The sequence below is a fragment of the Ursus americanus genome, chromosome 15, assembly GCF_024610735.1.
Source record: "Ursus americanus isolate L20-20 chromosome 15, mUrsAme1.1.p, whole genome shotgun sequence".
NCBI lineage: Eukaryota > Metazoa > Chordata > Mammalia > Carnivora > Ursidae > Ursus > Ursus americanus.
This window is the reverse complement of record NC_142141.1, coordinates 8,106,789-8,124,211: the sequence shown is the minus strand read 5'-3', so window position 1 is coordinate 8,124,211 and position 17,423 is coordinate 8,106,789. Positions and strand designations below refer to the sequence as shown.

Below are 17,423 nucleotides of genomic sequence, written 5' to 3'. Positions count from 1 at the left end.
CCCTTGCCTACCAAGACAGCGCCTACTGTCAGTGATTATTTGTTGTGTTCCACATTTTGAGATTCAGACAAGTATATTCCTCTTCTTTTCATGTGATTTTCCTGGAGAAAGAGCTTAAGGGCAGTAAACTGACCACACAAGTTGCCTAGTCAGAGCCTTCTGTTCCTTGACCTGATCTGGTGCCTGATCTTCAGAAAGGCCACACTTGCTGACTTGAGCCACTTTTATTTGTCTTTGGGATTAGTGTCCTTGTTACTAACCTCTTTGGTTCTGGTTTTGCATTTTTAATTCTATTTTATTAGTTTTATTCTAATATATCCTTGTAATAAGTGGCCACAGTGCCTTTCTGGAAAGAGCTGGGCATATTAATTTAGTGAGTGATCGCCAATTCATGTATACTTTGCAAATATGTATTCAATGTTCGGAAGTCTGTTAACGTGATTCTATGTATCTGAAGCATTGGTATACAAAACAGCAGGACTTACCATGCCTACACCCATATCTGTATGGAGATTTAACTGGAATTTATGGGACCCTAAGTTTTCCCTGAGGACCTTCAACAGCTACAGTCTCTGAGATCAGGCCTGGTATTGTCTGCTTTGCAGATGGGGAGTTCTGCCTTTGATTCTGATTGAAAACCTGTTACCAGCAAATATAAAAAGTGAAAACCACAGTGTTAGTCAAAAATGAGTCAGGATGGTGTAATAAAAAGAACTTGGGTGTGCCCATGAAATGCTTTTACAGAAATGTACTTGAAAAATAAAATTCAGCCAATTGAGAGATGAATCAAAATTTAAAAATACAAGAATTAAAAAGTTGTGATAAAAGGAAATAGTGGTGAGCATTGGGTCTAAATGAATCGATTTATAGAGACTGGTATTGAATGTTACAATATTTATGAATACCAAGAAATGTTTTTGTTAGGAAAGTGAACAATATAAAAAAAAAACACGTAAAATCGAGAAGTAAGGAGAAGGGAATAGATTAATTTTATGATATTATCATAACAGAGAGTTGGTCAATATCAATTAGAAATAAAATATTACAATTAAAAATCATAATCACTTCAATCTTTTAATGCTTTTCATAACTATTTTTATTTTAAAGGAGCTTTTGGAAATCTTTTTTAATAAAGAAATGTTTATTTATCTTATTTTATTTTCAATTTTTATTTAAATTATAGTTAATATACATACAATATTAGTTTCAGGTATGCAATATAGTGATTCAACACTTCCATAAAACACCCTGTGCTCATCATGAGAAGTGCATTCCTTAATCCCTATCATCTATTTCACCCATCCCCTCACCCACCTCCCCTCTGATAACCATCAGTGTGTTCTCTATACTTAAGAGTCTGTTTCTTGGTTTGTCTCTGTCTCTCTTTTCCCCCTCTTTGCTCATTTGTTTTTTTCTTAAATTCCACACATGAGTGAAATGGTATTTGTCATATGGTATTTGTCTTCCTCTCACTGATTTATTTCACTTAACATAATACATTCTAGTTCCATTCATGTCTTTGCAGATCGCATGATTTCATTCTTTTTATGGTTGAGTAAATATACATATATATTTATATGTACCACATTTTCTTTATCCATTCATCTGTTCCTAGACACTTGGGCTGTTTCCATAATTTGGCTGTTGTAGATAATGCTGTTGTAAACATCAGGGTGCATGTATTCCTTTGAATTAGTATTTTTGCATTCTTTGTTGTTTTTTTTTTTTAAGATTTTATTTATTTGACAGAGAGAGACAGCCAGCAAGAGAGGGAACACAAGCACGGGGAGTGGGAGAGGAAGAAGCAGGCTCCCAGTGGAGAAGGGAGCCTGATGTGGGGCTCGATCCCAGGACCCTGGGATCGCGACCTGAGCCAAAGGCAGACACTTAATGACTGAGCCACCCAGGCGCCCCTATTTTTGTATTCTTTGGGTAAATACCTAATAGTGCAACTGTTGAATCATAGGGTAGTTCTATTTTTAATTTTTTGAGGATCCTCCATACTATTCTCCAGCACTGCTATACCAGTCTGTGTTCCCTCCAGAAGTGCATGAGGGTTCCCCTAAGAAGAAATATTTAATCAAAGTTTCAACATTTCCTTCAATTTCACTTCATTTCTTTTCCTTCTATTAAGTACAAATAAGATTAAGTTTGGTATTTGAGATTTTTATTTATGCAGTGTCTTTACTATATGCTGACTTTTTTGAGAGTATTTTAAAAATTATATTTTATCTATTTATCCATCTGTCACCCTGTGTGTATAAATATATATGAGAAGTTGACTAAAATTATATTTAAAGTATTTTCCTTTTTCTGGATAATGGGATTCAGGATAATTCTTTTAGTTCTTATATTTACACTTTTCTGCTTACTTTAAATTCTTTGTAACAGTCCATATCAATTTTAAACAAAAAAATAATAGTCTTAAAGATTTGAAGCACCTATCTCCAGATATTAGCAGTGATTAATTCTAGGTGGTAGGAATATGAGTGGTTATCTTATTCTTTATACTTTTCAATAATTTTTAAATATTTTATTTATTTATTTGAGAGCGACAGGGAGAAAGAGTGTGTGAGCAGGGGGAGGGGCAGAGGAAGAAGCAGACTCCCCATTGAGCAGGGAGCTAGACATGGGGCTCAATCTCAGGACCCTGGGATCATGACCTGAGCTGAAGGCAGGTGTTTAACCAACTGAGCCACCCAGGCACCCCCAATAGTATTTAAATCCTCCCCCCAAACAAACAAACAAACAAACCAAAAAAGGAGTGGAAAGACCATGGACTTTTGAATCAGAAAGTTATTCTCTGCTTCACTACCCACTAGCTGGGTAGGTAAGCTTCAGTTTTCTCACCTGTGAAATGGGTTACCATTGCCTGTTCTTGGACTTGTTATGAGGATAGTGTGAGAGAAAGTAGGAAGCTGTCTAGCACCATGCCTAACTCTTAGGTGCTCTGTGTTGGCTAATTCCATCCCTCCCACCATTATATAGAGCTACATGGAGACTGGCAGGTGTATATCTTTACAATATGGCCCAGAGAGCCTGGAAGCTGGCTCTCTGATTGCCTGGAATGGGTGAAGCCAGCCCTTCCTTGCCTATACTCAGCTGGATGAATGAGGAAGACAAAAACCTGACCTGGAACCTTAGGCATGAATGAATTTCCTTTCACTAGAGCTCATTTTGGTTAACTTTTTATTATAAAGATCATATTTTGTTGTGTTGAAAACTCAAATAGTTCAGAAGGATATCTGTTGTTTTTAAGCCTTAGATATCTTCATGCTTATATTTTGGTCCATAGTATACCTCTCAGGCTGCCTCTTTTACCCAGAGTCTGCATAAACGTTCTATGTTCTGATTTTAGATGTGGAAAATACATATGTTTATTGAGCAGTCAGAACTTTTCATGGGGGATAGACATAAAAAACCAGTGTGATTTTTCTTCAATCACTTCCTTCAGTCACATTTGGTTGACATCTTTCCTGATATTTGATGACATTTCAAAAGAAGACTTCAATCCTATATCCAGTTTAATGCCGCCCTTCCTTCTCAAATTTAAACAGGTTGGGGGTGGGTAGGAGTTTGGGGTGCTTTCTTTCCAATTCCCTGTGTTCCTTGATCAAACAAACCCAAAGATCAGCCAGTGCCCTGCATGAATAGTCTTGTAGCTGGGGAATGGGACGGCAGATGTCCCTAGGAGTAAATCCCCTGAAGGCACCCCCATGCTTGGATTTGACTTGGGGGTAGGGAAGCTATACCAAGCACTCCTAAGGCAGCAACTACCACCTCCAAAGACCCCTCCGTCTCTTTGTCTCTCTCTCTTCTAATTACATGGACTGTGGTAGGAGGGTGGCTTTTGGGGGTAGCCTTGCTTATTTAGACTCTTCTTTATAAGCCCTTCAGAGGGAATGTCTGCTCCCCTTTCAATATTTGCTTCCTTTCTGGAATGACAGGGAAAGTTCCTTTCCACCTACTGATATATACACTTGTCTGGGTCATGGGGGCCTACTAATAGAAGGAAGAGAATGGGTTCCCAAGTTCCCAAGGAGCTTTTGAATTGTGTTTACTGCAAAATGAAACAAAGGGAAGGTGTGATGGGGGAGGCTGACATAGAAGCTTTTGCTTTTTAAGGTAAGGCATAGCTTTTGTTGTTTCCTTGACATGGGACCACACTGTACATACCATTTCAAGACTTGCTTTTCTCACTTAAAAATATCTGGAGCTCTTTCCAAGTTTCTAAGTACATTACCTCGTTCTTGGTTTAGCTGAAAAGAGCTCTGCAAGGAGAGTTTTGGATCTACCACTTAGTGAGTAGGGTATACCCAGAGCCATGTAGCAGCTTCTGGACTCAACTCCATCAAGAGTGATCTAAGTTCTTTGCTTTTAGGGTAAAAAGGCATCATTATAAGCACTTGACAGGGTGTCTTTTTAAAGTGCCTCTTTGTGGGGCACCTGGGTGGCTCAGTTGGTTAAGCATCTGCTTTTGGCTCAGGTCATGATCCCAGGGTCCTGGGATAGAGTCCTGCATCAGCCTCCTTGCTCAGCAGGGAGCCTGCTTCTCCCTCTCCCTCTGCCTGCTGTTCCCCCTGCTTCTTTCTCTCTCTCTCTCTCTGTCAAATAAATAAATAAGTAAAATCTAAATAAAAATAAATAAAGTGCCACTATGTAGGCAGATGGGCCTTTGTTTGGGTCTGCTTTAGAGATAGGTCATGTGAAAGTGAAGTTTTCTTCTCTTCTGAATGAGGATGAGGCCAAATCATCATCCATTCTACTAAATTTGGAGCATGTTTCCTTTACTTTGTTGTCATGGAAATATGCTGAAATGACTGAAAAAAATCACTGAAAAAAAAGTGATAGTATTCAAAATCTGTGGGTTCTGGAAATAAAATAGAAAATATGCCCAAATTTCTCCGGTTGTTGTTGCTGTTGATGATGATGATGATGACGATTGTTGATTTTTAAAAGAGAGAATGGTATTTACTGAATTTTGAACACTTACCATATGCCAGGCACTGGGCAAACTCTGAATTCCTTATCTAACTTTAGTCTCATGAAACAAACACTATTATTATTCTCATTTTACAGATAAAGAAACTGAGGTTCAGAGAAGCACATGACTTGTCTAAGATCACACGGATAGTAAGCTGTAGATCTCCATTCAAATCCAGGCTTTGATTCCAGAGATCGCACACTTAACCACTGAAAACTACTAGCTTCTGTTTGATCTTAATATTGTTAGATATTTCAATCATGTAGGAAAGTAAAATACATTCAGGCAATTACCACTCAATAAGCAAATAATAACACTCATTTTAAGAAATAAAAATTTTAGATGCAATTGAAACCCTCTGTTTATCCCTCCCCTATTCTATTGTCTTTTTGTCCATGCTATAGGTAATACTTACCCTGAATTGGTATGTTTTCTTCTTGTCCAAAGTTGTATACCTTTACTAGGTGTGTTTACTTCATAATCATGTTTAAAAAAATAGTTTTTGCAACACCCTGTGGGGTACATGTTATTTCCCTCATTTTATAGACGTAAACACTGAGGCTTTAGTGACATGACCAAAAATTATGCTGCCTATAGATAGCAGAGACTGGATCTTTAGACTATGGATTTTTTTTTTCCTAATGTCCTGGGATATTTTTATTCTCTCCTCAACTTTGTCCTTAACCCCCACAACTGCTGATTAGAGAATTTAGGTACATTTCATTTTGGTATTTGAGATGCGAGAAGGGAGGATGATTTGAGGAATTAGTACTTCACAGTTGTCCAGAAGAATGGTAAATATTTTCTTGTTCTCAGCTTCCCCCAGGATGCACTTTGGAGTTTTCTATTAAAAACAGAAGTGCTGGGGCGCCTGGGTGGTACAGCGGTTAAGCGTCTGCCTTCAGCTCAGGGCGTGATCCCGGCGTTATGGGATCGAGCCCCACATCAGGCTCCTCTGCTATGAGCCTGCTTCTTCCTCTCCCACTCCCTCTGCTTGTGTTCCCTCTCTCGCCGGCTGTCTCTATCTCTGTCAAATAAATAAATAAAATCTTTAAAAAAAAAAAAAACAGAAGTGCTTATCTCCTGGATGGGGTTGTTATTATTTAACTGGAGAGAGTGTTCAGCCTGGGGGCAAGTCCTGGGATATGGCAAGTGCTGTGTTACACAGCCTGCTTTTGATCATGGTGTTCATTGTCATGGATTTTACTATGGATGCCAGCTGTTATTATCTGCCTGGTCAGGTCTTGGAGTATAGCCAGATACAGCTGGCAGGTAACCAGATTAAGGAGCTGATATCAGGAGTCATGGAAGCCAATGACCTACCAGGGGTGGAGATGTCAGAAAAAGTCCTAAAGACAGCCCTGATGCAGTCGAGCTGTTATAATCATCTTGCGAGTGAAGGTGGTAATAAGCCCTTCCTATCAAGGGTCACAGGGGATTATTTCTGAAGCACTTAGCCCAGTGTTGTATACATAATAGGTGAACCATGAGGGTTGGTTGAACTTGAATCTTGGAACCAGTATGCTGAGGTAACAGTCAGTAGATTCCTTGCTCAGGAATGAGCTGAAGTTCTGAGAATCAGAAAAGGTGTGAAGGTGTGTATAAGTAACTGAGTCTCAAGGGTCTAAGCAGGCAATGACCCTGGACCAGGGGGTCAAGGGACCCTGATGGGGCCCCTGTCATGGAGATGCAGATGTGGGCATCAGCTTTGGCTAGGGACTGTTTGTCCCTTAATTGTTTTTCTACTCTCCGGTAGATATTGGTGGCCTTAGCCACCAAGTAGATTCAGGTCACTGCAACTAAGAGACCCTTGTCTGTATTTGTACTCCAAGGGAACTTTTTCTGTATATGTATTCATCACACAAGGGCTAATGTGTTGGAACAGCATTGAGGGCTGGCTATGAAGCCACTCAGATTTGCCCTTGAATCCTGGCTGTGTGATTTGGCCCAGTACATCAACTGACTTGAATCTCGGTTTCTTCATCTATGAAATGGGAATGATAATACTTAGCTCACAGTATTGATATGAGGACTAAATGAGAAAATGCATGTACAACACTTAGCATACAGCTTTGCATACATTAGGTAGTCAATAAATGGTAGCTAGCAATATTCCAAAGATGTTTTTATATCTAGTTGGTGGCATGGGGTAGAACTGCAAACAAAGGAGTTGTTATGGTGCAAGGCTGTGGAGTGTCATCTCTGTGGGGTTAGATGCTTGGATATAAATCTTAGTTACATCACCCACTAGCTGTGTGACTGTAAGCAAGTTGCTTAATCATTCTGTGCCTCTCTATTTTCATTTGCAGAACTGAGGCAATAATAGTATCTACTTTGGAGGATTGTTGTGAAGATTAATTTATAATTTGAAAGAAACAAAGCAAAAACAGAATTCTTGACACACTCAGGAAGGATAAATCTTATTGTTAACGGTTAATTATTACCAGCAGTTAATAGACAGATTACTAGAGGAGTGTAAACATAGAATGTGATGCTTCGTGAAGTTTCCAGCACTGGAAGTATTCAGCTGGAAAGTAACTTAGTGGGATCATGGGGATTCAGATATTGGGGGAAGGAAATATTTGACAACCACCATGCTCCTTCCTCCATCAGATAGGAAACACAGTATGATGGCTGCTTACATTGAAACCTGATGCCGTCACTTATTAACTGTGTAACCCTGAGCAAGTTACTTAACTTCTCTCTGCCTCAGGTAGGCCACTCTTGCAAAATGGGATAATTACAGTTCCTACCTCCTGGTTTGTACAAGGATTAAAAGACTTCATGTATGACGAGTACCTAGAACAGTATTTTATTCCAAACCTGAGATTCTTTCTCTCTGACCTCCATTCCTTTCTCTCTGTTTTTTTTTTTTCTCTCCTTCCTTTTCTCCTCTCCTTCCTTTCTTTCTGTTTCTTAAAATAGGAGCCACTGTGGGCCTCTGTTGCTTTAGAATTTTCTTTAGGACCTGACCTTCAAGCTGGCTCATGACTATGAAGGGTGACTTTGCATTTTAACTTGTTTGTTTGGGGGCTTGCACGTATGTCTGTTGAGAACATATTTCGACAACAATCTGTCAGCCCAGTAATGAGGGTTTGCTAATGAGGCTCCCGACAGACACTTTTTATTTACAAAGATGACAAATGCCACTACTTGGCTGTGCTTGAATCATTCCAAAGGCCAGTGGACTCATTATAGTCATCAATACTTGCTACACTGAGGCTCATTTTGTTCAAGGACTGTGTATAATTTGGACTTCTGTTAATTGAATCATTTTTGATGTTCTTGCAAAGGGAAGAATCTTTTAAAATTCCTGTCCTTTTACCCATCTCTGAACTTGTCTGTTTTGTAATGACTAACTTTTGCAAATCACATATTAGACACCATTTGCTGCTGTTAAAACTGTGGGTATGATTTTAGGATGTTTGCCGAACTCCCTCAGCCTTTCTGTGTCTCTAAGGCAGAGGTTGAAACATGCACATGAACACAGGGCCCAGGCAGGTAATGGAAATAAGTGAAAGGCTGAGTAGACGCTGGTGAGTTGGAGGCACCTGCTTTGTCTAATGGGACCAGCTGTGCTTCACCATCAGCCAACTGTGGCTGAGGGGAAGCCCTGGCCACCATCCCTGGGCCTCCTATTTTTTCAAAAGGAGGAAATTCACATTGTTGTGTGAAATGCCTGTCTTTTTAGATGCTTTTTGGAGATGTTGGCAATGAATTCAACAGACTGTTGAAGCCTAGGGGCTTCCAGACTTGGATCTGTACCTAAGGTCTAAAGCACTTTGCAGTAGTTTCTTTGCTAGTTAAAAACAAGCAGAACAACAACAAAGAAAACCAGCAATAAACCAGTAGGAATAGATAAAAGACCTGTTTATTTTCTCTTTGCAGATTGGTATAGGGGATACCTCCTAAAGCACAAAATGTTACAGGTAAGGCCAATCTGTTTTTATTTGAAACAGTATTGGATGTCTTTCCATGAGGCTGCAATCCCTTTGGGCAATTATCTCCCACCAAAACTCCCCAGCACACTTGTCTCAGTTCTCTTCCCTTGTGTCCTGTGCTCTACACGTTGGCACTTGCTGTGCCTCAACTCCCTTCCCTTTAAGGCTAACCTCTGGAGCTCTCTTTTCCCTCCGACTTTTCCTGATATGCCAATTACATATGATTTCTCCCGTGAGTCCCCATGGAATTGTGCATGTTTTTATTTGAAATTTATCTTCTGCTGCCTTTCTCCAGAGTTGTTTGGGGGCATTCAACATTTCCTCACCTCACAGAGAAAAGTCCAGTCCCTGCCTTCAGGGAGTTCACTTGTTCCAACTCCGTATTATACCATCGTCTCCATGAGAGCTGCCACCTGTTTTACTGGTCTTATTGCTCATGGTGTCTAGTGCAGAAGCAGATGCCTCCAGTGTGCACCCCGGTTAATTTATGAAGGAATTTCCAAGTAATTATTAAGCTTCTCTTGTTAACTGAGCCAAGCTTAGGGGGCAAGGAAACAAGACACTTCTTCCTTCCTCCCTGACATGTTGATTGGGAAGCATGATCCTACTCTGCTCTCCAAAGAACAATAAAGTAAATTCATGGGAAAATAGGTCTCATATCAAAATAGCCCATATGCAACCAAGGATGCTGTTGCTTTAGGGCCTGACGTTCCAGCTGTTCATGACTGTGAAGGGTGACAGCTTTCCTGGAACTGGGCAGGACAGGGGAGAGACAGAGCGCCTTGTCTCACTTAGAGTGAGTCTTTCATGCGCTCTTGTCTTGTCCATCTGGTAGGATGAGTGTGCACAATGGGACTGGAGCATCTCTTGGGAATCTAGGGCAATTATGGGATCTAGAACAACCGGTAGAGCATTGGTGAGAAGTAGAAGTAAGAGAATGAATTATTCCTGTAAAGTCTGAGGGTTTTACCTGTCAGTGGTTTTTGGGAAAAACCATGAAGGCCTGGGGTCAGTTGTACCTGTAAGGATATGTCATTTTATTTTATTTTATCTTATTTTATTCCTAACAGGGCATTTTCCCTAAATCCTTTATCCACATCAAGGAAGTGACAGTGGAGAAAAGAAGGTATTTGTCATTCTTCACAGACTTGACCCTCCCACGGCTCACAGATGTCTCTGTCCTTTCTGCTTTGAAAGTCTGAGTTGGCAGATGTGAATCAGCTGATCCCCTGCTCCCGTGCCCACATTCATTTGTGTGTCTCCTTTTCCTCATGCAATGGGAGATCTAATCCACATTGATTTCTGTTCAGATCTGATTCTGAGGGAGTATTAGGAAGTTTGGAGAATCAAACTTTTCACCGGCAGCTGCCTTTGAACTATATTAAAGTCAGTTAATCCTGAATAATGAGTTGAAGGGCCCACCCCAGTGAAGGAGAACATTAAAAAGGAAGTTCCTTGCATTTGCATAATGTAATTGGTGTGGCTATTGGAGGCGGTTTAGTCTCCTGCCAGCAAGGCCCCTCTCAGCAGCTGCAGCTTAATGTAAATTTGCCAGCATTTTATCTTGTTAGCACCTGGGTCTCAATTTCACACAATTTTGTCTCCCACCTTAAATAGAAATATCGAGAACATCATTCCTGCAGAAATTCCTCTGGCACAAGAAGTGACAACGACACTTTGGGAATGGGGCAGCATCTGGAAACAGCTCTACGTGGTGAGACTCAGAACCCTGCTCCCTGGGATGGAAGCTTCCTTTGGTCTTTGCTTTGGTTCAGATCTGGAATTTGGCTGTGAGTAGGGCAGGCCAAGGTAGCCTCAGTGACATAGTAGAACAAACAGTATAAGTACATCGAGGTCCAGAGAGGTTAGGTAACTTTCTCAAAGCCACACAGCGAGCTTGCAACCCAGTCATAATAAATGGGGGTCTGATGTGATCCTTCGGTTTTAAAACTAATGCAAAAATTTTTGTTAAAAAATAAAGCTTCCTGTCATGGGACTCCACATTTTAATAAACCCTGGGGGTTTTGATTTGTCAGTCTGCTGACAATACCTTGAGAAATACTGTTCTCATATATTAATTAACTAATGGCTATTGTCCTTAGATCTATGAGGAAGCTTTGACCCTGGAAAAACAAAGGGCACATTTTGTATGTATTTTCCCTGTATTGAAGCAAATCTAATTTTAAATCCTCCTTTGATGCTTCTAAAGCTCTTAATGAAAGCAATTAGTTAAGAAAACCATTAAGCTTAGAGTGAAAATGTCAACCAAGGCTTACTGCATCTCTGTTACAGCACTGTGCACACCTGCTGGCGTACACACGCTATTTGTAGACTTAACTTTTATGGGCATAAATGTCGACTCCCATGCGAATACTTCATAATATACGGTAATTGGCACATCTAATTCTATAAGTTTCCCAAAAGTTGTTAGGAAAGTTAAGGGGGAAAACAGTAACTTGAAGCTCAAGTGGTTTAATTATTCATCTCCACTACCCTTTTTTAAACATCACATACACCTACACCGTGGAATCTTGGTGTTTTCCCTTAAGAAATCTTTGAATATCAAATCCATCGTGCCCTTTACCCTAGTAAATACAAGAACCTTAAACCTCTGGTATTCCAATACCACCTTCATGATTCCTGCCGTGTCTGCATACCACCTGTATAATATTTACTTAATACGTAAATCGGCTCCCTTTTTAGTAAACTTAAATAATTTATGTAAGAAATTTTACAGCATGCCATGCCATTCCAACCACAATTTCCAATTCTCCAATACCAGCCAGATGCCCCATAGTTCAATTCAATTCTAATGCTGACTTTCCAGAGTCAGTTTCAGATTCCATAGGTTTAAGAACTCAAACTACAAGATTGCCCTCACTGCAGATGCCAGTTGCAAGAATCGGGTCCCCAGGCTACCCACACTTCTGTCCCAACTTAGTACAAAGTCTGTGGTTCATCATTCCTCTCCACCTGCACCTCAGGTCTCCTAATTCCCTAGAACAACTCACAGAGCTCTGGAAAGAGCTATACTTATGAGTACTGCTTTACTATAAAGGCCACAATGCTGGGGCGCCTGAGTGGCTCAGTCAGTTAAGTGACTGCTTTCGGCTCAGGTCATGATCTCAGGGTCCTGGGAAAGAGCCCCATGTCAGTCTCCCCACTCAGTGGGGAGTCTGCTTCTCCCTCTCCCTCTGCTTCTCCCCCTGCTCATGCTCTCTCTCTCAAAAAAAAAAAAAAATCTTTAAAAAAAATGTTAAAAAAAAAAGAGGCTACAATGCAGGAACAACCATATGGAAGAGATACACAGCTAAGGGAACTAGGGTGGGGGTGAGCACAGAGTTTCCATGCCTTCTCTAGGCATGCCACTTTCCCTGCACATAGATACGTTCACCATCTGGGAAGCTCCTTGAATTTTGCTGACTGAGAGTTTTAATCAAAGTTTCATTACATAGGCATGATTGATGAAATCTTTGGACATTGGTGATTGAGTTCCATCCTCAGCCTCTCTCTGCTCCTTGAAGGGGAAGGGTGAAGGAGTGGGGCTGAAAAGTTTTAACTCTCTAATCACATGGTAGGTTCCTCTGGCATCCAGCTCCCCATCCAGAAACTATGAAGCCCCCCCCCCCCAAGAGTCATGTCATTAGCATAAACTCAGGTATGGTCAAAAGGAGCTCATTATGAATAAGAAAAGAGGCTCTTATCACTCAGGAAATTCCAAGGGCTTTAGGAGCTCTGTGCCAAGAACTAGGGACAAAGAACAAATACATACACACATATATATATTTTTTTTTTCTTTTTTTTTGTTATACCACACATGCTTTCCCAAATGGAAAGCCAAAAGTGCTTGGCATGATTAGAGGAACATTATTCAAATAAATACAATGAAAACAGGCGATGTTATTAAATGCTTGCTATAGTACCTGTCAAAAGCTCTGAGCTCAAGACGTCTTTCTCCTTATTAAAAAAAAAGAATTGACAAATTGAAGAGGGGTTAAAGACATATTACCATGAAACTACACCTTTCTCCTTCCTTTCTACAGAAGGATGGAAGGACAATCACCATATGGGTCTGTTATTTAATGTTGGGTCTTTGTATCACCAAAAGCCATCGTGTCCCAAAGGTTGTACATGTTACACTTGGAAGAATGTTGCCCTAGAAATAGGCCTTTATCACCTGAAAAATGGTCCTGGTTTCCAGCCTTAAAGGGCCTGAGCTCTGGAACCTGTGTTGCAGCAGATATTCAAGGCATTTCTGCTCAATGAGTATCTTTTCTGATGGGAGTCAGAGATTACCCTTTCTTTAACCAAGAAGTGAATGGGATTATTACTTTCATTTCTGGAAGTCTCTGTGGCCCAGCGGGAGGTAAAATATATGGATGACGGAGACTACGGCCCAATCCCTTGGTAGCTGGGTAGGGGCCAGGAGAGATGCTCACGCCATGGCCCCTGAACATGCTTGACTGACTTTGGCACAGTTTGTCATATAGATGCCCACACACCCTTGGCCCAGGTGACTGTGTATAGTTTCCTGTCTTGTAGGCCAGCAAAAAGGAGCGGTTTATGCAGGTGCAGTCCATGATGTATGACCTGATGGAGTGGCGGTCCCAGCTCCTCTCAGGAACTCTGCCCAAAGACGAGCTGAAGGAACTGAAGCAGAAAGTCACATCCAAAATTGACTATGGCAACAAGTAAGCTTCTCCTTCCTTGGAAAACATGCTCTCTTCTCCTAAATACTCCCCGTTTTCCCTGTCTCCCTCCAGAGAAACCTGGTTTCATTTTTAGATGCATGTTTGCCACTTTCTATTTGGGAGAAGGCTGTTACCTACACGGTGATTGTGTGCCTTTCTCATCACCCCCGTGGGACCTAGGGACATGCAAGGGGAGGGAGGGCTTGCTTATGCAGTGGTTATTACTGGACTGAGAGATTTAAGCCATTCATTTAACCTACTTCTGAGGGGCTGGGGAGCACAGTCATGCTGGTTCACTTTTGGCTTAGTTGTCATTTTATTCCTGCACTTACAAAACTCTCCCTTAAATCCCGGTGTGAGACTTAATGTCCCTTCCCCCATCCTAAATTATTCAAGCCACATGCTCTCAGCTAACTCATATGCATAGTAACAAAAGTGTTTCCTCCAAAGGGAAGAAGCAGAAAGTGGTTAGAGTTTGAATGCTTTGAAGTTAAGGGGAACATGAGACAATTTTCTGAAGCAGGACAACCTACTGATAATAATGGTAGTAATAATAATATTACAAGTAACACTTAATCTGAGCTTATTATGTACCAGGCTTGATCATACGTGATTTACATTCAGTGTCTTATTTAATTCTTGTAACAACTCTATGGGGCATGCAGTTTGATTGTCCGCATTTGTTTTCAGATGAAGAAACTGAGGCCCTTAAAGGAGTCAAGTAATTTGTCCAGAATCACATAGCTAGTAATGGCAGAACCAGAATTTAGACCAAAGCAATCTGGCTCCAGAATGGGCCTTGCTAATATGCTACCTGGATACATTTGAGAACTGTAAAGCCCTCCTCTCCCTCCTGGTTATTTGGATGCCCTCCAAATCCTACTCATTTGCTTATTCATCCCAATAACAAACATGTATCGGACACCTATGATTGGTCGGATACCTTGCTAGCTATTGAGGCTGTGGAAATAAAAGTTCCTGTCTGCTAAGGAACCACAGTCTGGTTAGTAATGAGCTACAAACAAACTGTTGGTATGTATTGTGATAAGTTTGATGGCTTGTGAGACAAGGGTACTCTTAATTCAACTTGGAGAAGGAAGTTAAGGAAGGCATCCTGAAGGTGGTAACCCTGAGGAGAATTTTGAAAGATAAAGAAGTATTAAGTAGACCTCCCCCCCCAAAGGAAGGTAGGAGTGCATGAGAGAGCATGGCAGGTATAGAAGATTGTGAAATGGGTCAGAAGCCTGGGCCATGAGGCCTGAGGGGGAAGTAGAAAGAGCCCATTCAATGGGACATGAAGGAAATTTCCCAGCAGCCAGGATTTCTTGCTTTTGTCATATGCACTAGGAAGAAGACCCATAAGCAACAGGAAAGTCAATGGGTTCAACTTACAGCTGCTTCCCATCCCAGGAGCACAGTCCCTCTGCTGGTTCCCCTGCTGGCAGCTGGCAAGCACGTCCAAATCTGCTTATAATGCACATCATCCCAAAGTGACAGGAAGGGTTTGCCACACAGCTGCTGTCACCATTGGTGCAGTGATATCGTTAGCTGAGTACAGTCTCAGCTGGGAGTGTGAGTATTGAGGGAGTTTTGCTGCTTTGCAGTAATTGCATCTGTGACCTTCAGGTGTTGTTTCTTCATGGGGCTCCTGAGAAAAAAGGCCAAGGATGGAAGAAACAGTCACTGCTCATAGGAAGCCTTCTCTGATTTTCCCTCACCCACCCCTGGCTGGGTTAGGTGTTCTTGTAGGCCCTTACTTACCCTCCACAGTAATCATCTCCTTACTGGCCTTTCTCCCCTGCTGTGATGGGACCTCTGTAAGACAGTGGCCATCTAATTCATCTCTCTGTGTTTGGAACAGGGTCTGCACACAGGAGGTGCTCAGTGAATGATAGCTGGATGAACCCATTAATGGCAGTGATGGGAGAAGGAGGAGGAGAGGGTCCTCCCCAAGTCAACTGTGGCTCTGCAGCATTGTCTGGACTAGCCCTGTACTTTTAGTTTCAGTCACTGCCCTTTGGGGAAGTGAGAGGCATCCTTGGAAACGGAGGCCCTGAGCTAGGGGGCCCTTTACTTCTTGCCTCCCTTCCCTGATGACTTAGCTGGAAGGGAAGGAGATTTGGACACCTTCAGTTATCACTTGGTGTCTTTGGAGCTCAGAGCTCTGATATTTGGTGGATGGCTTCCTGAAAGACAGAAGGCCAGACCTCTGGGCAAAGCGTCAGGAGCTACATGAGGTGCATTTCCTCACACTGTGAGAGTCAGGGAAGCATGATGGGAATTTAGTGCTGGAGGACTGACCAGAATCAGCCTATTTCTCCCATGATTCACTTTGTTCCTTCATTCAGATATCAAACTTTTTTTATTATAATATTTTTTATTATATTATGTTAGTCACCATACAGTATATCCCTGGTTTTTGATGTAAAGCTCGATGATTCATTAGTTGCGTATAACACCCAGTGCAACATGTGATACGTGCCCTCCTTACTACCCATCACCAGCCTATCCCATTCCCCCACCCCCCTCCCCTCTGAAGCCCTCAGTTTGTTTCTCAGAGTCCATAGTCTGTCATGCTTCATTCCCCATTCTGATTACCCCCCCTTTCTTTATCCCTTGTTCTTCTCCTACCAATCTTCCTAGTTCTTATGTTCTATGGAAAAACCATATGATAATTGTCTTTCTCTGCTTGACTTATTTCACTTAGCATTATCTCCTCCAGTGCCGTCCACGTTGCAGCAAATGTTGAGAAATCATTCTTTTTGATAGCTGAGTAATATTCCATTGTATATATGGACCACATCTTCTTAATCCAGTCATCTGTTGAAGGGCATCTTGGCTCCTTCCATGATTTAGCTATTGTGGACAATGCTGCTATGAACATTGGGGTGCATATGGCCCTTCTCTTCACTACGTCTGTCTCTTTGGGGTAAATACCCAGTAGTGCAATGGCTGGATCATAGGGTAGCTCAATTTTTAACTTTTTAAGGGACCTCCACACTGTTTTCCAGAGTGGCTATACCAACTTGCATTCCCACCAACAATGTAGGAGGGATCCCCTTTCTCTACATCCTCTCCAACAATTGTTGTTTCTTGCCTTGTGAATTTTTGCCATTCTAACTGGCGTAAGGTGGTATCTCAGTGTGGTTTTGATTTGAATTTCCCTGATGGCTAATGATTTTGAACATTTTTTCATGTGTCTGTTAGCCATTTGTACAGACATCAAACTTTTGTTGAGTACCTGCTAGGCCTCGGGGACACAGATATTACAAAATACAGCTGCTATATCAACAACAGAAAGCAAGCAATGATAATTAATAATAACTTATTGAGTGGTGACTATCTGCCAGGGGATGTTTTAAGCACTTTCCATGCATTAACTCAGTTAAATCTCATGACAACTCTATGAGGTAGGTAGGTACTATTATCATCTCTATTTCTCAGATGAGGGAACTGAGGCTCACAGAGTGATTAGGTCGTTTTGCCCCCGATGACTGAAATTTGAACCCAGTAGCTTGGCTCCAGAGTTCAAGTGCTTAACTATTACTGCATCCTATTGCCTCCAAGGATGATGTAGATTAATATGGGAGAGAGAGAAGTGAACAGACGTTGAGTAGGAAGTCATGCCTTTCCCAAGAGCAGAAAACACCGACAAGAGGGAGAGGGGAGGCAGGGGGTGGCTGACACCTCTCCAGAATCTAACAGCACTAGGGGAAATTATTAGGTAAAGAAATTGAGGGTGGAGCGTGGGGTGGAGATGGGAGCGGGGAGAGAATGTGGGAGGAGCAAGATTAATATGAACATGGA

The 17,423-nt window shown here is 41.5% G+C and overlaps 1 protein-coding gene across 3 annotated transcripts in view; it reads left to right on the top strand.

Moving 5' to 3' along the window:
* The window catches only part of DOCK2 (dedicator of cytokinesis 2), a 409,258-nt gene that overhangs the window by 23,329 nt on the left and 368,506 nt on the right, over window positions 1-17,423 (top strand). For all 3 annotated transcript variants that reach the window (XM_045792086.2, XM_045792087.2, XM_087867813.1), the window contains 4 exons: window positions 8,873-8,913; window positions 9,996-10,051; window positions 10,543-10,639; window positions 13,468-13,616. In XM_045792086.2, coding sequence (XP_045648042.2) covers window positions 8,873-8,913; window positions 9,996-10,051; window positions 10,543-10,639; window positions 13,468-13,616 — 343 coding nt within the window. The remainder of the gene's footprint in view (window positions 1-8,872; window positions 8,914-9,995; window positions 10,052-10,542; window positions 10,640-13,467; window positions 13,617-17,423) is intronic.